Source organism: Salmo trutta, chromosome 36, assembly GCF_901001165.1.
Source record: "Salmo trutta chromosome 36, fSalTru1.1, whole genome shotgun sequence".
NCBI lineage: Eukaryota > Metazoa > Chordata > Actinopteri > Salmoniformes > Salmonidae > Salmo > Salmo trutta.
The window spans coordinates 36123845-36144817 of NC_042992.1; the positions used below are offsets into that span (position 1 = coordinate 36123845).

General features: G+C 42.3%; 2 protein-coding genes and 1 long non-coding RNA gene across 5 annotated transcripts; 2 read left to right on the forward strand and 1 right to left on the reverse strand.

Moving 5' to 3' along the window:
* Window positions 1–9194: 9194 nt before the first annotated feature.
* On the reverse strand, window positions 9195–10008 carry LOC115175992 (uncharacterized). 2 transcript variants are annotated; one of them, XR_003872132.1, is made up of 2 exons: window positions 9691–10008; window positions 9195–9284 (listed from the first exon to the last, which is right to left on the reverse strand). It is a non-coding gene; the product is annotated as an uncharacterized LOC115175992 (long non-coding RNA). The 2 variants fall into 2 exon arrangements; XR_003872131.1 differs by having other exon boundaries at window positions 9195–9397.
* Window positions 10009–10124: 116 nt separating this feature from the next.
* Window positions 10125–13719, forward strand: LOC115175993 (probable thiopurine S-methyltransferase). Of its 2 annotated transcripts, none has more exons than XM_029735702.1 (9): window positions 10125–10219; window positions 11462–11578; window positions 11733–11825; window positions 11959–12091; window positions 12502–12554; window positions 12651–12725; window positions 12837–12922; window positions 13047–13091; window positions 13246–13719. In XM_029735702.1, the coding sequence occupies exons 2-9, from the start codon at window positions 11481–11483 to the stop codon at window positions 13362–13364; spliced, it is 702 nt and encodes a 233-aa protein (XP_029591562.1). In that variant the 5' UTR covers window positions 10125–10219; window positions 11462–11480; the 3' UTR covers window positions 13365–13719. The 2 variants fall into 2 exon arrangements, with proteins under 2 accessions (XP_029591562.1, XP_029591561.1); XM_029735701.1 differs by having other exon boundaries at window positions 10209–10303.
* A 3084-nt stretch (window positions 13720–16803) lies between these two features.
* Window positions 16804–17622, forward strand: LOC115176137 (probable thiopurine S-methyltransferase). The gene is made up of 3 exons (XM_029735970.1): window positions 16804–17174; window positions 17310–17442; window positions 17608–17622. The coding sequence occupies exons 1-3, from the start codon at window positions 17083–17085 to the stop codon at window positions 17620–17622; spliced, it is 240 nt and encodes a 79-aa protein (XP_029591830.1). The 5' UTR covers window positions 16804–17082.
* The last annotated feature ends 3351 nt before the right edge of the window (window positions 17623–20973 follow it).

The following is a 20973-nucleotide window of genomic DNA, read 5'->3' on the forward strand; positions in this document are numbered from 1 at the left end:
AGCTTCTGAACCTGCAGGATTGTCAGAGACCAGCCACACGGACAGCTGATGAAACTGAGGAGTATTTCTGTCTGTAATAAAGCCCTTTTGTTAATTCTGATTGACTGGGCCTGGCTTCCCAGTGGGTGAACCTGGTCCCAGGTGGGTGGGCCTATGCCCTCCCAGGCCCACCCATGGCTGTGCCACTGCCCAGCCATTTGAAATCCATAGATTAGGGTCTAATGAATTTATTTCAATTGACTGGTTTCCTTATATAAACTATAACTCAGTAAAATTGTTGAAATTGTTGCATGTTGCATTTATATATTTTTTCAGTATAGCAGAAAGGACAAGGATGGAACATTTAAATTCACACACACAAACATACACATGCACACACAATTCATAACTTAGGCTATTACCTAATGAATATGTTACAAGGGCAATTAAATATTCTGTAGGCCTACAGTATACAGTGCTATCATTAAAAAGGAGAGAAAGGAAAGGGTGTTATGCTCATATGAGGAAGATGATAAAGACATCAGTATGATCAAGGTGGTCCTCTGTGACTAGCCCACACCCAAATGCTGTAATTTTCTATGCACCTCACGCCTCCCTGTGTTCAAAAGTTGTAACTACTCACACTGTCACTGTCTCCTTTGTGAGGCTACTCCATGCTCCCTGGCCTTTTCTCAATTTGTTTTGCTCAACTCCTACATCCTCTCTCCTCCATCATCTCTCTCCTCCTTTTTGAAAAAGGTCAAAGGTAATCGAGGCGAGGTGGCAAGGAGAGGGAACTTGGGATGAAAATGCCTCTGTATGAAATGAGACTCTCCTTTTCCACTCATTTACAAGGGTGGATCCAAAATATGTGTAAAGTGCTAAAAACGAATTTAGTTAGTTTTGCATGACATTTTATAGATACAATGATAAGTAGCATATTGTTTTTGAAACTTGTGCATGCTTTTCTCATGCAACAAAAAACAAAAGCTTCAAAGGGGGTGTGGGAGATTAAAAAATTGTTCCACAAAGGACTCAGGTAGGATACACATGACTATCCTCGATGAAAGGTGGCTATCGAGGAGGGGGAGGGGACACACTTCCGTTCGCCTATTAATGAATTGACATCTCCTCCACCACTCAACCACTTATCGGTTTCCGGGTCACTGAGGAGAGAGAGGACGGAGGAGAGAGGGTGGAGGATGGACTTTTGACCAAATGAGAAAACACCCATGTCAACGGGCTGCTCTCACGATGACATCATAGCCTATCCCCTATCTGCTATCTCTCAGGACTGAGATCACTGTACAACCCTGTGCAGGCTGTCTGCAGATTAGAAACAGCATCTGTCACGGTTTCAACGTGATTCCAGGATGCTTTCTCTCCAAATGGAAACAAGGTAGGCTACATTTAGGATTAAGTTGTGTTCCAAATACACTGACTGCATCTTACTCCACACAATGAGCCAGTGTGTAGGCTGATCAAAATAAAACATTATTTAAAAACTCTTAAGAAACCTGAAGTGAATTTGCACCGTTAGAATAATTGCTCAGCTTCATAATATTCTTTAATGTTATGATCTTAATTCTATGTCAAAGCACATCACACAAATTATATTTCAAAGCACAAAAGGCTTCATTTATATTCATGAGATGAGATTCGATTGGATTTTTTTTATACATAATTGATGATCTGAAACCGTATGAGACACACTCCTCATTAGATAAGTGTCAGTGTAAGAATGGGGGGAAAAAACATACATTTTCTCAGTTGCATTCCGTAATATAGCATGACCTGAGGAGCCAAGTGAGATGTAGGAAGGTAGTTTTCAAGTGCAGAATTATTATTTTTTACAATGAAGGAGTCCAGTATGTCCATATGTACAGTGAATAAATTGCAAGAAGGCAAAAACCTATATTTACATAGACTATTTTATTTGTTTATTTTTGATTTCACCTTTATTTAAACAGGTAGGCCAGTTAAGAACAAGTTCTCATGTATAACTGTGACCTGGCCAAGATAAAGCAAAGCAGTGCGACAAAAGCAACAACACAGAGTTACACATAAACAAACGTAGTCAATAACACAATAAAAAAATCTATGTACAGTGTGGGCAAATGTAGAAGAGTAGGGAGGTAGGCAATAAATAGGCCACAGCGGTGAAATAATTACAATTTAGCACTAATACTGGAGTGATAGATGTGCAGATGATGAATGTCCAAGTGGAGATACTGGGGTGCAAAAGAGCAAGAGGATAAATAACAATATGGTAGTTGGGTGAGCTATTTACAGATGGGCTGTGTACAGGTACAGTGATCGGTAAGCTGCTCTTACAGCTGATGCTTAAGTTAGAGGGGGAGATATAAGACTCCAGCTTCAGTGATTTTTGCAATTCATTCCAGTCATTGGCAGCAGAGAACTGGAAGAAAAGACGGCCAAAGGAAGTGTTGGCTTTGGGGATGACCAGTGAAATATACCTGCTGGAGCGTGTGCTACAGGTGGGTGTTGCTATGGTGACCAGTGAGCTGAGATAATGTGGGGCTTTACCTAGCAAAGACTTATAGATGACCTGTTGCCAGTGGGTTTGGCGACAAATATGTAGTGAGGGCCAGCCAACGAGAACATACAGGTCGCAGTGGTGGGTAGTATATCGGGCTTTGGTGATAAAACGGATGGCACTGTGATAGACTACATCCAGTTTGCTGAGTAGAGTGTTGGAGGCTATTTTGTAAATTACATCGCTGAAGTCAAGGATTGGTAGGATAGTCAGTTTTACGAGGGTATGTTTGGCAGGATGAGTTAAGGAGGCTTTGTTGCAAAATAGGAAGCTGATTCTAGATTTCATTTTGGATTGGAAATGCTTAATGTGAGTCTGGAAGGAGAGTTGTCCTTTCCAAATTAAATGTCAACTCCCCATACCTACTTCTCTTCTCCAGCGTCGTTCCTCACAGGTAGTGAGTGTTGTAACTGAGGACAGACAATTTTTACGGGCTACGCGCTTCAGCACTCGCCGGTGTCGTTCTCTGAGCTTGTGTTGGCATCCTTTCACTCCCTCCTCTCTACATTCTCCTCTTCTGTCTCTGCTGCTAAAGCCACTTTCTACCACTCTAAATTCCAAGCATCTGCCTCTAACCCTAGGAAGCTCTTTGCTACCTTCTCCCTCCTGAATCCTCCTCCCCCTCCCCCCCTCCTCCCTCTCTGCGGATGACTTCGTCAACCATTTTGAAAAGAAGGTTGACGATATCCGATCCTCGTTTGCTAAGTCAAACGACACCGCTGGTCCTGCTCACACTGCCCTACCCTGTGCTTTGACCTCTTTCTCCCCTCTCTCTCCAGATGAAATCTCGCGTCTTGTGACGGCCGGCCGCCCAACAACCTGCCCACTTGACCCTATCCCCTCCTCTCTTCTCCAGACCATTTCCGGAGACCTTCTCCCCTACCTCACCTCGCTCATCAACTCATCCTTGACCGCTGGCTACGTCCCTTCTGTCTTCAAGAGAGCGAGAGTTGCACCCCTTCTGAAAAAACCTACACTCGATCCCTCCCATGTCAACAACTACAGACCAGTATCCCTTCTTTCTTTTCTCTACAAAACTCTTGAACGTGCCGTCCTTGGCCAGCTCTCCTGCTATCTCTCTCAGAATGACCTTCTTGATCCTAATCAGTCAGGTTTCAAGACTGGGCATTCAACTGAGACTGCTCTTCTCTGTGTCACGGAGGCTCTCCGCACTGCTAAAGCTAACTCTCTCTCCTCTGCTCTCATCCTTCTAGACCTATCTGCTGCCTTTGATACTGTGAACCATCAGATCCTCCTCTCCACCCTCTCCGAGTTGCGCATCTCCGGCGCGGCCCACGCTTGGATTGTGTCCTACCTGACAGGTCGCTCCTACCAGGTGGCATGGCGAGAATCTGTCTCCGCACCACACGCTCTCACCACTGGTGTCCCCCAGGGCTCTGTTCTAGGCCCTCTCCTATTCTCGCTATACACCAAGTCACTTGGCTCTGTCATATCCTCACATGGTCTCTCCTATCATTGCTATGCAGACGACACACAATTAATCTTCTCCTTTCCCCCTTCTGATAACCAGGCGGCGAATCGCATCTCTGCATGTCTGGCAGACATATCAGTGTGGATGACGGATCACCACCTCAAGCTGAACCTCGGCAAGACGGAGCTGCTCTTCCTCCCGGGGAAGGACTGCCCGTTCCATGATCTCGCCATCACGGTTGACAACTCCCTTGTGTCCTCCTCCCAGAGTGCTAAGAACCTTGGCGTGATCCTGGACAACACCCTGTCGTTCTCCACTAACATCAAGGCGGTGACCCGATCCTGTAGGTTCATGCTCTACAACATTCGCAGAGTACGACCCTGCCTCACACAGGAAGCGACGCAGGTCCTAATCCAGGCACTTGTCATCTCCCGTCTGGATTACTGCAACTCGCTGTTGGCTGGGCTCCCTGCCTGTGCCATTAAACCCCTACAACTCATCCAGAACGCCGCAGCCCGTCTGGTGTTCAACCTTCCCAAGTTCTCTCACATCACCCCGCTCCTCCGCTCTCTCCACTGGCTTCCAGTTGAAGCTCGCATCCGCTACAAGACCATGGTGCTTGCCTACGGAGCTGTGAGGGGAACGGCACCTCCATACCTTCAGGCTCTGATCAGGCCCTACACCCAAACAAGGGCACTGCGTTCATCCACCTCTGGCCTGCTGGCCCCCCTACCTCTGAGGAAGCAAGGTTCCCGCTCAGCCCAGTCCAAACTGTTCGCTGCTCTGGCACCCCAATGGTGGAACAAGCTCCCTCACGACGCCAGGACAGCGGAGTCAATCACCACCTTCCGGAGACACCTGAAACCCCACCTCTTTAAGGAATACCTGGGATAGGATAAAGTAATCCTTCTAACCCCCCCCCCCCTTAAAAGATTTAGATGCACTATTGTAAAGTGGTTGTTCCACTGGATATCATAAGGTGAATGCACCAATTTGTAAGTCGCTCTGGATAAGAGCGTCTGCTAAATGACTTAAATTGTGTGGCCTACCACTTCGCGGCTGAGCCGTTGTTGCTCCTAGACATTTCCACTTACAGTTGACCGGGGCAGATCTAGCAGGGCAGAAATTTGACGCACTGACTTGTTGGAAAGGTGGCATCCTATGACGGTGCCACTTGGAAGTCACTGAGCTCTTCAGTAAGGCCATTCTACTGCCAATACTTGTCTATGGAGATTGCTTGGCTGTGTACTCAATTTTATACACCTGTCGGCAACAGGTGTGGCTGAAATAGCCGAATCCACTCATTTGTATGGGTGTCCACATACTTTTGTATATATTGTGTAGGTCAACCTCACTGACTGGGGTCTACATTAGGGTGTCATCCCAGATTATAACAAAAAATACATTATAATTAATGTGTACATTACTCATTATGACAACCTGAACCTCTTGCCATCCAAGTGAGACAATACAACCACAAATACACCATAGGGTACATGTAATATCTACAGAAGTACAATGTAAATACTAGGTGTTACACAGGATTTAGATAGTTAAAATGAAGTGTATATTGAGGGGTACTTACTTGAAATGAATGTGTACTGTTATAGTACATTACCCATCCTGACAACCTGGACATTATTTTAAGGCTTCCGGAAGCACCATCCAAGTGAGAAAATAAACACTCTAGCGCACAGAGTACATGTAATATCTGCATACGTACATTGTTATTACTAGGTGTTACACAGGATTTAGCTAGTTAAAATGACATATCTTGAGGTGTACTTTCTTGTCATTATTGTGTACCTACAAAGTACATTACCCATTGTGACAATCTAATCGTAAGCTTCTGAAAGCGCCATCCAAGTGACAAAATAAACACACTAATACACTGTCGTGGAAATTCTTACACAGGGACACTCAAAGTCAATCTTAAATTAATCATTGTTTATTATCAGCACGCTGGAGAGGTTCCAACCAACTCAATGCACCATATGTACATGTCTGTCAGGAGCTCTAATGGGACAATCCTGTTTAGTTCCCTTATATACTGGTTACAGACACGTTAGATAGGCATGCATAGTTTCTAGGGTTGGTTCCATGTGTCTGGCACCATCTCCTATCTTAATTTATAGAACATATTCTGGGCGTTCTGCCAAATAGTCTAAAGGAGGAGGTCATGATGCCCCCCCATATCTCTATCAGACATAGGTAGGAATCAAGGATTGTTTATGACACCAAAGACAAGATACACAAAGTAAAATTTCCTTCACAACACAAAAGAGTACATATCTGTAATATCTGCATAAGTACAAGGTTGTCGCTAGTTGTTACACAGGATTTTGCTATTTAAAGTGTTAAAGTGAAGTGTAACTTTATAGTTACCTTTGAGCAATTTCTATATTATTACTTATTACTCATTAACAAGTAAACATACTTACAAATAAAATATGAGTTTCTATTTTAGTCAACTTTATTGCAACATTTTATTGTTAGATTAATAGATTAATTGGATTAAACGAAGATACATAGGCTTTCTCAATAACATAAAAATAATTATTCTAGTGATGTCTCAAATCTTTAGCCTATAGTATGGTAAATAGCTTAGATAGCTAATTTAGAAAAATGGGATTGTCTTTTTCTTCCCTTTTTGACATTACAAGTAACAATGGAAATTGCCAACTCTGTCTCTGACAACTCTGTTTCTTTCTTGTAAGCATTTTCCCATCCTGACGTCTGAAACCTTGTGACAATCTGTGGTACAGAAGAAGAATGTATGACAATTTAGCATATAAACTGCATAACCCCTAGTTATTATCAATGTTGTGTGTAAACACTGGATGACTGACAGGGGGCACTGTATTGAAGCCACTTAGCAGCCAACTTGGTACTAAAAATTGGACAATTCTTTTTTCGAAAGATTTCGGAAGCTATATAAATACTTTTTTTAATGTCTACTGTCGTTTTTGACACATGTATTCTATGACAGAAACCTTATTGCATACTTTTAAATGTAAAATTCAAAATATTATGTGAGTTACACATAAATATAAAAATTTGTAAAAATTATATTGTTACTCTCCCCGCTACAACAAAAAAAATACTTAATACATGTAATTTTGTCCTTGAAACATTCAAATGAAATACTGTAGAATTCCATTCATTCCTATGGAGGACTGCTCCTACTAGGTTGTGCCAATATGGCTGACCGATGGCTCAATGGCCAATACATAGCATTAGCAATCCAGGGTTTATATAGGTCATTGGTTATGATTCCTATACAGTGCATCATGATTCCTATACAGTGCATTCGGAAAGTATTCAGACCCCTTGACTTTTTACGCATTTAGTTACGTTACAGCCTTATTCTATATAGACCTTATTCAATCTACAATACCCCATAATGACGAACCAAAATCTTTTTTGCAAATGGAAATATTAAATGTACATAAGTATTCAGACCCTTTACTCAGTACTTTGTTGAAGCACCTTTGGCAGCGATTACAGCCTCAAATCGTCTTGTGTATGACGCTACAAGCTTGGCACACCTGTATTTGGGGAGTTTCTCCCATTCTTCTCTGCAGATCCTCTCAAGCTCGGTCAGGTTGGAAAGAGATCGTTACCGCACAGCCATTATCAGGTCTCTCCAGAGATGTTCGATCTGGTTCAAGTCCGGGCTCTGGCTGGGCCATTCAAGAACATTCAGAGACTTGTCCCGAAGCCACTGCTGTTTTGTCTTGGCTGTGTGCTTAGGGTCGTTGTCCTGTTGGAAGGTGAACCTTCGCCCCAGTCTGAGCTCCTGAGGGTTATAAAGAAGGTTTTCATCAAGGATCTCTCTGTACTTTGCTCCGTTCATCTTTCCCTCGATCCTGACTAGTCTTCCAGTCCCTTCTTGGCATTCAGGCCAAAGAGTTCAATCTTGGTTTCATCAGACCAGAGGATCTGGTTTCTCATGGTCTGAGAGTCCTTTAGGTGCCTTTTGGAAAACTCCAAGCGGGCTGTCATGTGCCTTTTACTGAGGAGTGGCTTCTGCCTGGCCACTTCACCTGATTGGTGAAGTGCTGCAGAGATGGTTGTCCTCTGGGAGGTTCTTTCATCTCCACAGATCAACTCTGGAGCTCTGTCTGAGTGACCATTGGGTTCTTGGTCACCTCCCTGACCAAGGCCCTTCTTCCACGATTGCTCAGTGTCGCCGGGCAGCCAGCTCTAGGAAGAGTCTTGGTGGTTCCAAACTTCTTCCATTTAAGAATTATGGAGGCCACTGTGTTCTTGGGGACCTTCAATGTTGCAGAAATGTTTTGATACCCTTCCCCAGATCTGTGCCTCGACACAATCCTGTCTTGGAGTTCTATAGACAATTCCTTCAACCTCATGGCTTGGTTTTTGTTCTGACATGCTCTGTCAACAGGTGTGTGCTTTTCCAAATCATGTCCAATCAGTTTAATTGACCACAGGTGGACTCCAATCAAGTTGTAGAAACATCTCAAGGATGTTCATTGGAAACAGGATGCACCCGAGCTCAATTTTGAGTCTCGTAGCAAAGGGTCTGAATAATTAGATAAATAAGGAACTTCTGTTTTTGATTTTTAATACATTTGCACAAATGTCTAAAAACCTGTTTTTGCTTTGTCATGATGCGGTATTGTGTGTAGATGTAAGAGGAAAACATTTTTTAAAATCAATTTTAGAATAAGGCTGTAACTTAACAAAATTTGGAAAAAGTCAAGGGGTCCGAATACTTTCCGAAAACACCGTAGTTTAGGTGTATAGCTAGTTAGGCATAGCTTTAAAATGTGCAGTTTTGTCATACAACACAATGCCATAAACATATTGAGGGAGTGTGCAATTGGAATGCTGACTGCAGGAATGTCCACCAGAGCTGATCCCAAAAAATGGAATGTTCATTTCTCTACCATAAGCAGCCTCCAATGTTGTTTTAGAGAATTTGGCAGTACGTCCACCCGGCCTCACCACGTGTAACCACGCCAGCCCAGGATCTCTACATCCGGCTTATTCACCTGCGGGATCAGATGACACTAACCACCCAGACAGCTGAGGAAACAACCGAAGGATGTAGTCTCAGGGAAGCTCATCTGCGTGCTCGTCATCCTCACCAGGGTCTTGAACTGACTGCAGTTTGGCATTGTAACCGACTTCAGTGGGCAATTGCTCACCTACGATGGCCACTGGCACACTGGAGAAAACGTTCTCTCTCCTGTGTTTACATTTTTTCACGTACAACATTGTTTCTTTCGCTGCAATCTTTCATGTCTTGATTCTGCACACTGACCTTCTTCTCGACCCCATTCTTTCACACTGTAACATAATGTCAGTGTCAACACGTGGGCACGTTGTAGATTGTCGTTATTTTGAGCCTGTTGTGCAGATGGGCAGATCTTGACATGATGCTTCCAAAAGGGAGACTGTTCCTAAACAGTGAAACTCTTGCAAGGTCAAATGATGGAATAAGAGTTTGTCTTTGACCATTTTAAGTGCATTTATAAACCATTATTCAACCAATCTTAATAGGTTTACAATTTGATAAGCACTATCTAGCATTACTATCTCACAATTTTTATTAATGTGTCTAAAATTGTTGAATTGATGCTTAAAGTAATTTTAAAGATGTAAGAATTGAAAGTACTTTTTCATGTGAACCGTTTGTGAACCCGTTTTTGCCATGTGTCAATGAAGTGGTCGGTTTTCAATAGGCTACACTTACCATTTCGGAAGGCTGAAGTTCGGGTATTGAGATGCTTTCAGGAAACTTGAGCATTTGTAACAAGCATGGTAACAAGCATTCCGTTGTTACATCCCTGTAATTACAGACGACCACCAATTACATGTTGTTATTACAGTGTAACTGTATTATTACAATTCATTGTAATACCTGCTACAGTGTAATTACATGATCCCTTAAAATTAAGTGTTGCCGATAATTGTTAGGACTACTCCAGAATGGTTCCTTTTTCAGTGGGATTCGAGCAAGGATTTCATATTTAAACTAGTAAGAGATACAGTACTGTCAAATAAATTGTGCTAGAGTACACTCTTTATTCTGCTTTAAGGAGTCTTTGCGAGGCTGAGGACGAAAGTCGAGCGGGGGAAAAAATCTCCTTTGAAATGAACATCCGCTACCGATCACGTGGAGAGCAGTGTTGACACAGGCTCCCCCCACACCAGCAGTGCAACTCATTGGCTGTGTCTCCGTGAACAACAAGCATAAAACGATATCAAACCTTTTTGAGAAGGTAAGCGACGACCGTGGACATGTTTTACAAATCGGGTTCACTTATGTTCGTCAGTTTGATGTTTATGCTTGGCGGGAAGCCGAGGTAAGCTGATGCATTATGTCAAATTGGAATTGATTTAGAGAAAGACTGCGCACGGCAACCTGTTTTCAATACACACTGCTAAAGTAACTAATGCAGTCGGTATAATTGGTGCTCTATCTACAGGACTACTAATTGGGCCTACTAAAAAGTTGCATAACACAATCGTAACAATACGTCCGCTCACTCATTTCTAAATGTCTACAGCAAGATTATGAAATTCATTCTCTGGTGATCGGTGTTATAGGGGGTGGTTCCTTTACAAAACCCATGCTTTTGTATTTCCTATATAGTTCACTAGCGGTTCTGGGGGGCAGTGCCCCTGTGACAACAATTTTGGACCCCTTTGTGGCCCCCCTAAATGTGGAGTATGAAATAATTTTTACGTAACACATTTTTGCTATCGTTCTTTTTTTTACATCCGTTATTAGACAGTGGCAACGATGATGATTATGAACATGGTCTTTTGCCTGCAATGCAGTGAAGAAAAAGATATGACAACAATAACGTCTATTGTAACTGGCCCCTCTAACAGTACAACTGGCCCCAGCTTGGCCCCCGCAGTTGAAATGGTGTAGAACCGCCACTGATAAAGTTGCCTGTGAAATTGTGGTTTATCCTGAATGATAGCTGTTCTTTGGATCATGTTTAGGCCACCGTGTCAAATAAGGCAATTCCGCTAATGAATAGGCCTACGCTGGTCTTTGACACACCTCAATAAACATTTTCGCTGATCAGCATATGATTGACCAATACTAGGTCAGTCTGGAGTCTGGACTACCACATGTCCCTTTAGTGATGTTATCCACTTTAGGGACAATATCTCAACAGACTGACCCAAACAATTGACAAATTAGCCTAAACATTGGTAGGTGTACAAAGAGCCCTTTTTATATGAAAAGCCCAAAGTCTTCATACCTTATCTGTAGTCATTGCCTCAAAGTGCATACCCCATGCCTTTAACATGTAATGATCATGAGTCACAATGACACGTCAAAATTCTATACAATTAGCCTGGCACAGTCCATATTGACTGTTGTCGCACGTGTGTCTGTGAGCGTGCATAGAATACCACCCGTGAACTCCCTCTCTGGATCATTTCAGTTGTGTGAAAGAGGTCATTTCACCTTCCTCTTTGTTCCCCTCACTGACCAACTATAGTTGGTGTCAGACAAGCAAAATGTTGTCAGCCCAGGCGGATAGAGTGATGGCCCTGGGAGAGTGGGAGGAACGATGGAGGGAAGACCAAACAGGCTGGCACCGGCCCCACGTGAACAAGTAAGGATCTCTTTTATTTACCTTAAAATTACGTGGATTAAAGAGTGAATTTATGCTTGTATTAAATAGATGTTTGTTTAACATGTCTCTGCCAGCATGTTATTCCTTGGCCCATAAGGTAAACTTCATATGACGAATTTGATTATATTTATAGGATGCTGGAGAGTAATATTGAGAAAGTTCTCGACGGACGGAAGGGAGTTAAGTTCTTCTTCCCTCTATGTGGGAAAGCTCTGGACATGAAATGGTAAGTGATGGGCATTACAAACAAACGTGTGTTCTCAATTAACGTACATTAACTAGTGAAAGTCACAGTTCATTAATTAACATCCATAAATTACCTTTGACCTTACCGTCTTTTACCATGTGTTCGATTCCAGGCTGGCTGATATGGGCCATTCTGTTGTAGGTGTGGAGATTGCAGAGAAGGCCATCAAGCAGTTCTTTGAGGAGAGTAACATGACTTACAGTGAAGAGACTGTTTCTGCATTACCTGGAGCTAAGGTTTACAAGGTACTGTGTATCAGAGAGCTGCTAGGTTGGCTGCTATGATGCTACATGGAGGAGTATGTGGGAGACAAGATGTTACAAGGTGTTGGAGGATTTTCTTTCAGCAGCGGTGGCAGTGTGGGGTTCTTCCTGCAGATGTGGTCTTCCTGGGGCATACATCTATGCATAAAAACAAACAATTGCAGTGGCGGCACAGAGGGGAAACAATGCATTCTTACCCTAGAGGTTCAAAGTCTTGGATTTTATTCATACCAGCTACAGATCCAGCATAGATAATGATTGGTGTTTGTGAAAGGAGTTTATAGAATTATTTTAAGACTGTGCTGCCGATATGCACAGTCATGTTCCAATAGAGAACGAGCTAACGTTGCAGTGCGTTTAACTTGTGTGGTTCATATGCTTTTCTTCCTTAGAGCTCAGAGAGAAATATCTCCTTGTACCAATGTGATCTATACAATTTCTCCAGGTAAGAGTCTAAACTATATCAATACATTTTCTCTTTTGACTGGGTCAGAAGGAGGAGGCCATTTACAGTATGACATCCTCTCACTTTGTGTAACAGTGCCATTGAGGGTCAGTTTGGAGGGATTTGGGACAGAGGCTCCTTGGTGGCCATCAATCCACGGGACAGACAGAAGTATGACCACATGAACTTCACTTTCCTCTGACAGTCAACATGAGAACAGAGCATGACATGATGGAAGAGTCTTTGGCTGATGGCAAACTCTGTCGCTTCTGTATGTAACAGGTATGCTGCTCTGATCACATCATTAATGGACAAGGACTGCCGATACCTCTTGGACACTTTGCTCTACAACCCAGAAGTATACAAAGGTAACAACTTTTCCCTTAGCTAGCATTGTAGCTGATGATGATATGCTATTTGTACTAGACAGCAGAATGCTTGCATGTCACTTTAAGTACATCAGAGTTAAAATGAATACCCCTTTTTCTTTAGGCCCTCCTTTTTTTGTGCCCGACGAGCAAGTGCAAAGTCTATTTGGTAAGTTATTTTATGGCGGAGATTGACTCTGTGATTGTAATTCTGTCAGTATTGGATTTTTCAGATTAAACTACATAGAAATAAATGTGATATGTACATGTTTGGGGAGGATTTAGAGATTAGTTTCCATGTGTGATTGTGTTTTTAATTCCAGAGAAGAGCTGTGATATAGAGTTGCTGCAGTCACTGGATGCCCTCACAGACAGAGAGAAGGCTCGGGGCATGGACTTCTTCACAGAAAAAGTGCATCTCATCACTCTAAAGACCAACTGAGGAACATTTCATCAACCAGTGATGACTCTTATTTAGGTTTCAAATACTGACATATTGAAGAAAATACTCTCAATGGCTTCTCTTCAGCTTTTTAGTGGCATGATGTTGAATTGGGTGAATCATTTTTTACTTATGATGGAATGAAGAAATTTCAATAAGTAGTTTTTTATATAAATAAATCCATGTTCTTTACTCATTAGTAAACACAGTATTGTAAAAGTTATACATTTCCAGACTTATAACATAACTGATCCAGGATTTTGTTTTTGTTTAGGGAAAGATAAATAAAAAAACGGTTTCTAAATCTCTTTACCTGAATGGAATAGTAGTAGCTGTAATAAAGAGTGAGTAGCCATTTTGTATTGCCGCTGTATGGGATCAGTAGTTAATGAATGATGATACAATTTAAATAACTGCTGAAACAGCTGGTTCAGCTGATTTCCTTCTGGCAAAATCATGTTTGACAACAGGTGTAGAGGCACATTATATACAGTACATTCGAAAAGTATTCAGACCCCTTTACTTTTTTTACATTCTGTTACGTTACAGCCTTATTCTAAAATGTATTAAATATTTTTTTTCCTCATCAATTAACACACAATACCCCATGATGACAAAGCAAAATCAAGTTTGTAGAAATTTTTGCTAATGATCCATTTGTTAGAGTGGCCAATGATTTCAAGTCTGTATGTAGGCAGCAGCCTCTGTGTTAGTGATGGCTGTTTAACAGTCTGATGGCCTTGAGATGGAAACAATTTTTCAGTCTCTGTCCCAGCTTTGATGCACCTATACTGACCTCGCCTTCTGGATAGTAGCGGGGTGAACAGGCAATGGCTCGGGTGGTTGCCCTTGATTATCTTTTTGGCCTTCCTGTGACATCTGGTGCTGTAGGTGTCCTGGAGGGCAGGTAGTTTGCCCCTGGTGATGCGTTGTGCAGACCGCATCACCCTCTGAAGAGCCCTGCGGTTGTGGGCGGTGCAGTTGCCTTACCGGGTGGTGATAAAGCTCGACGGGGTGCTCTCAATTGTGCATCTGTAAAAGTTTGTGAGGGTTTTAGGTGACAAGCCACATTTCTTCAGCCTCCTGAGGTTGAAGAGGCGCTGTTGTGCCTTCTTCACCACACTGTGTGTGTGGGTGGACCATTTCAGTTTGTCCGTGATGTGTATGCTGAGGAACTTAACTTTCCACCTTCTCCACTGCTGTCCCGTTGATGTGGCTGTTTCCTGAAGTCCACGATCATCTCCTTTGTTGACGTTGAGTTAGAGGTTGTTTTCCAGACACCACACTTCGAGTGCCCTCACCTCCCTATAGGCTATCTCGTCATTGTTGGTGATCATGCCTACTACTGTTCTGTCGTCTGCAAACTTGAACGAGTTGGAGGCGTGCATGGCCACCCAGTCATTGGTGAACAGGGAGTACAGGAGAGGGCTGAGCATGCACCCTTGTGGGGCCCCAGTTGATCATCGAAGTGGAGATGTTGTTTCTTACCTTCACCACCTGGGGGCGGCCCGTCAGGAAGTCCAGGACCCAATCGCACAGGGCGGGGTAAAGACCCAAGGCCTCAAGCTTAATGATGAGCTTGGAGAGTACTATGGTGTTGAATGCTGAGCTGTAGTCAATGAACAGCATTCTTACATAAGTTTTCCGTTTCTTCAGATGGGATAGGGCAGTGTGATGGCGATTGCATCGTCTGTGGACCTATTGGGGAGGTATGCAAATTGTGGTGGGTCTAGGGTGACAGGTAAGGTGGAGGTGATTTGATCCTTGACTAGTCAGCATGACGCTGCCACCACCATGCTTCACCGTAGGGATAGTGCCAGGTTTCCTCCAGATGTGATGCTTGGCATTCAGGCTAAAGAGTTCAATCTTGGTTTCATCAAAATCCAAGCAGGCTGTCATGCTTTTTACTGAGGAGTGGCTTCTGTCTGGCCACTCTACCAAAAAGGCCTGATTGGTGGAGTGCTACAGAGATTGTTGTCCTTCTGGATGGTTCTCCCAACTCCAATGAGGATCTCTGGAGCTCTGTCAGAGTGACCATTGTGTTCTTGGTCACCTCACTGACCAAGGCCCTTCTCCCCCAATTTCTCAGTTTGGCCTGGCGGCCAGCTCTAGAAAGAGTCTTGGTAGTTCCAAACTTCTTCCAATTAAGAATCATGGAGGCCACTGTGTTCTTGGGGACCTTCAATGTTGCAGAAATGTTTTTTGGTACTCTTCCCCAGATCTGTGCCTCGACACAATCCTGTCTCGAAGTTCTATTGACAATTCTTTCAACCTCATGGCTTGGTTTTCGCTCCTGACACGCAGTGTCAACTTTCGGACCTTAAATTGACAGGTGTGTGCCTTTCCAAATCATGTACAATCAATTAAATGTACCACAGGTGGACTCCAATCAAGTTGTAGAAACATCTCAAGGATGATCAATGGAAACGGCACCTGAGTTCAATTTCGAGTCTCATAGCAAAGGGTCTGAGTACTTATGTAAATCTGGTATTTATGTTTCTATTTTTAATACATTTGCAAAAATGTCTAAACCTGTTTTCGCTTTGTCATTATGGGGTATTGTGTGTAGATTGATAAGGAACATTTTTATTTCATCCATTTTAGAATAAGACTGTAACCTAACAAAATACGGAAAAAGGGAAGGGGCCTGGGTACTTTCCAAATGCATATACATCACTGGCTACATATACTTCTCTGCTCTTGAATTCGTCATGTACACATCGACTTATGACTTATGTCAATGGTACTATCTTCCAGCTTCACACATACAATATTTGATTTGTCACTATGAAGGAAGAAATTATATTTTATGGGTTAATGGCCTCTGGATGACTCATTATTTATAGCTGCCTGTATGTGTTTGGATGGATAGTGCAAAAGATCTTCAAGGACATCAACCACCCGAGCCACTGCCTGTTCACACCGCTACCATCCAGAAGGTGAGGTCAGTACCGGTGCATCAAAGCTGGGACCCAGAGACTGAAAAACAGCTTCTATCTCAAGGCCATCAGACTGCTAAACAGCAATCGCTAACTCAGAAAGGCTGCTGCCTACATTGAGACCCAATCACTGGCCACTTTAATCAATGGATCACTAGACACTTTATACAATGCCACTCTAAATAATGGCACTTTAATAATGTTTACATATCTTACATTACTCATATCACATGTATACTGTATTTTATACCATCTATTGCACCTTGCCTATGCCGCTCGGCCATCACTCATCCATATACTTACATGTACATATTCTCATTCACCCCTTTAGATTTGTGTGTATTAGGTAGTTGTTGGGGAATTGTTAAATTAATTGTTAGATATTACTACACTGTCAGAACTAGAAGCACAAGCATTTTGCTACACTCACGTTAACATCTGCTAACCATGTGTATGTGACAAATAACATTTGATTTGAATTGATCAGCAGTACAATTTGTTTGGAAATGTGATTGGGTCAGGCATTCCACCCATTTCCTCTGTTGTTATTTTCTTGCTGTCTGAGCGGGTGGAAGGTATTACAGAATGGAAGCTCAGGCGTGTAGTGTCAGGACTCTGCATCATATTACTGCATCTCTATCTGTAGTTCTCAAGGAATTACAGAGTGTAATAATTAAAGACGTGACTGTCATCTGAATAGGCTTATTGTGTGAAATGACAGATGCCTTTCACTGCCCTTTTCAGTGGTACAACATTGCTCATTTTTGTTATGTAATAGGATGTTGGAGAGTTATATTGACAAGGTTCTCTGTGGACGGAAGGGAGTCCGGTTTTTCTTCCCACTATGTGGAAAAGCTGTTGATATGAAATGGTAGTTTGCGGAAATTCAAAACACAAATAAAACATAATATTACACTTCTATAACCATAGACATTTTTGTTTTTTATTTTATTTGGAAAGAACTTGTACATGCCTGAATTATCTTCTCCTACCTGTTGATACGCAGGCTTGCAGATATGGGACACCCAGTTGTTGGTGTGGATATAGCTGAAATGGGTAGCATGCAATTCTTTGAAGATCAGACGTTGATCTACAGTGAAGAAGTGGTCCCAGCAATACCTGGTGCCAAGGTTTACAAGGTAGGAAGACGACCATGCACTTCGGTTCGCATCCTGAGGGCCAATCATGTTTGCGTGTCCATCCTTCCATCTACTCCTTTTGTGGATCCTATTGATTATGCCTTAACTGAAAAGTTCAGATGGAAAGATATCCTTGTACCAGTGTGACCAATACAAATTCTCCAGGTAAAGATCATTTGAACAGTAACCCATTTCCCTGCATTTGTTATGTAAAAGGGAAACATATTTTTCTAAAACTATGAACGTTTGTTTTTTAAGTACCATTGAGCCACAGTACCATTGGTGGCCATCAATCCACGGTACAAATAAAAGTAAGACCACGTGAACTGGACATCCCTCTGAGATTCAACAAGAAAGCACAGATTGTTTTGACTGTCTGTAACAGGTATGCAGCACTGATCATGTCATCCATGGACAAGGACTGCCGACACCTCTTGGACACTTTTTTATATATACAATTCTGAATTGTTCAAAGGTAAGATATTCCCTGAAATAACAGCTCAAATGATATTTGTCTTCCATTAGTTCTAGATGCATGTGAGAGACATATTTATTCAAACATACAGTAGAGTATGCATGTAGTTTATTAACCTTCCATTGTCATTCGTTAACACCTCTCTAGATGTCCTCCATTTCTGTGCCTTATGTGGAGGTAAACAGACTTTCCGGTGAGTTTTATTAATACAATTGCGTTTGTCATTGATAATACCTTTATTAATATTGTTTCCTTTTTATACCCGTCATTGAACTGAATTTTATATTTAACACAAAAACCAATTGAATGAAATATGAGAAGATATTGTACGAGAGAATTGTGGCAAGGTAGTTTCACGATATTCATTTTATATGTATTCCAGGGAGGAGTTGTGATATTGAGTTTATACAGTCTTCAGATGCTCTCCCAGACGTGAAGGATAAGGAATGGGGCTTGGATGTCTTCATAGCGAGAGTTCATCTCTTCACCCCAAAGGCCTCATAAACATGATTTCATGGGCTTCTCTGAGACGACAGGGAGAGATATGAGAGAAATAGCGCATTGAAAATGATTGCCAGGATATTCGGTGTTCTGTGAAGGTTAGATGTTATTAGCTTTGTTTTTTAGTTCGGAAATTACCTAATGTCGAAATATGCCAAGTCAATTCTTTCATATGGGAAATGACCTGAATTTACAGTGTTTTAGAAATGTCTGGCATTTAAAAAAAATATATATACCAGTGTGTCTTTGCTTATTATTTGTACCATAGATAGTGTCCTATTGAAGAAAATACATTCTCTACAATGAAAGCAAGGAACATACCTTAGATACTCCACAGCAATTGTTATAATTCTGACCTGTCATGAAATACATAGGTTCCTCATTGTAAACCAATGCATTGGATTCTGCACTTTTCTTTTTTCGCGTGCTGTCACGTTCTGCTCCCAAATAGACCCGATTTGCTGTTGCCTAGATACTAGGGGTCCGTTCGTAAATTCACTCTGGCTATCTACTCCGATTTCAGAGCACTTTCGTCCGAGTGTGCCAGAGTGCAGAATAACTGATGGATTTATGAACACTCAACACCCGTTGAATATGGACCGTGTCAGTAAATGTCGGCAAAAAAAAAAGCATAATTCAATTGTTGCCAGCAGTACAGTTACAGTCAACAACGCCAACATGAAAACAGCCTAAAAAGCTCTGCTAGGGCGAGAAAAATGGTAAGAGAGGTGTGCTCATTTGTGTTTTGAAGTAGCTAGCAAGATATCCAGTTAGCTTGGGTGATTGACTGCCGTTGTGAGGTCAGAACGCTCGGATCAACCCTACTTCTCGGCCAGAGAATCCAGTATGCGCTCTGAACACACTGACACTCCAGATTGAATTGACCAACACACGCCTAGGCCTACATTTTTTTGTAAACAAATCGAGGGAGCCAGGGACGAAGATAAGCGTTATTTAATAAAGTAGACGTGCCGAAGCCACAAAAGGAAACGGTAAGTTTGTAAAATGTGACAAGGTTGACATAATGTTGCCTTTGAGTTTTTGTGAATGTTACAATGTAGCAATTGTACGATGTCAGAGTGACCATTGGGTTCTTGGTCACCTCCCTGACCAAGGCCCTTCTCCACGGATTGCTTAGTTTGGCCAGGCGACCAACTCTAGGAAGAGTCTTGGTGGTTCCAAACTTTTTCCATTTAAGAATGATGGAGGCCACTGTGTTCTTTGGCACCTTTAATGCTGCAGAAATGTTTTGATACCCTTCCCCAGATCTGTGCCTCGACACAACCCTGTCTTGGAGCTCTGCAGACAATTATTTTGACCTCATGGCTTGGTTTTTGCTCTGACATGCATTGTCAACTGTAGGACCTTATTTAGATAGGTGTGTGCCTTTTCAAATCATGTCCAATCAATTGAATTTACCACAGGTGGACTCCAATCAAGTTGTAGAAACATTTCAAGGCTGATCAATGGAAACAGGATGCACCTGAGCTTTTGAGTCTCATAGCAAGATATGTAAATAAGGTATTTCTGGTTTTTATTTTGGATACATTTGCAAAAGAAAAACAACCCGTTTTCGCTTTCATTATGGCGTATTGTGCGTAGATTGATTAGGGGGAAAAAAGTATTTAAGCAATTTTAGTATAAGGCTATAATGTAACAAAATGTGCTGAAAGGGAAGGGGTCTGAATACTTTCTGAATGCACTGTATTTCCACACCCCTGAACTTATGTCTGAACTTTGAAATCTGTTTTCCTAGCTTTGGGTTTCTAGGGAAGCCTCTGAGCCAGTTCAGCTGCACCACCCTCATGCACAAGGGAGCCAACAACGAAGACAAGGAGGAAGATGACAATGAAGACCCTGGCATCCATGTTAGAAGCAGTAAGAACACCTTCAACGCAGCAGCCGCAGCCGTGCCAATACTGTCGCCTCACGGGCCACCACAGAGGGAGTGTGTGACGGAGAAGTCCGACACTGGCCGCGGGCAGCGTTTGGTACACTAACACACACACATTCATCGCGCCTCCCTGCTCTGTTATCAACTACGTTAACAATGTGGGTCGACACACAAGTTAACTTCTCTATCTTAGTACATATATTTCAGACTTTATTCTTACCTCCCGTCTAACAGTTCATGGTATAAAGAATATACAGACAAGCGTTCATGTTTAATTTAAGCAACATTTATTGTACTTATCAATGTTATGGATGAGCACGTTGTTTGTTTGGTTCTGTTCCTCTCTCTCTCCATCTCTGTAGCTTCCGGGTATGCTGGGATAAGGACCAGAGCTATGGTAATCGGGCTGGCTTTGTAGTGCCTGTCCCAAATGGCTCGTTCATGTGAATGAGCATATTGGAAGACTCCATGTCAGTAGGGATGGGATTTTGTGAATGTGTTATATTGGTATATTGTATCATGAGAAACGTGTTTCAATGTATGTAATTCATTATGTTGAGCTGAGTGGAAAATGTAGGCTTTGATGAAGGTAATTGCTTAATTAATTAGTGCTGGGTATGTTCTGATGGGAGGGGCTTCCCCTACAAAAGGAGCCTCTCTT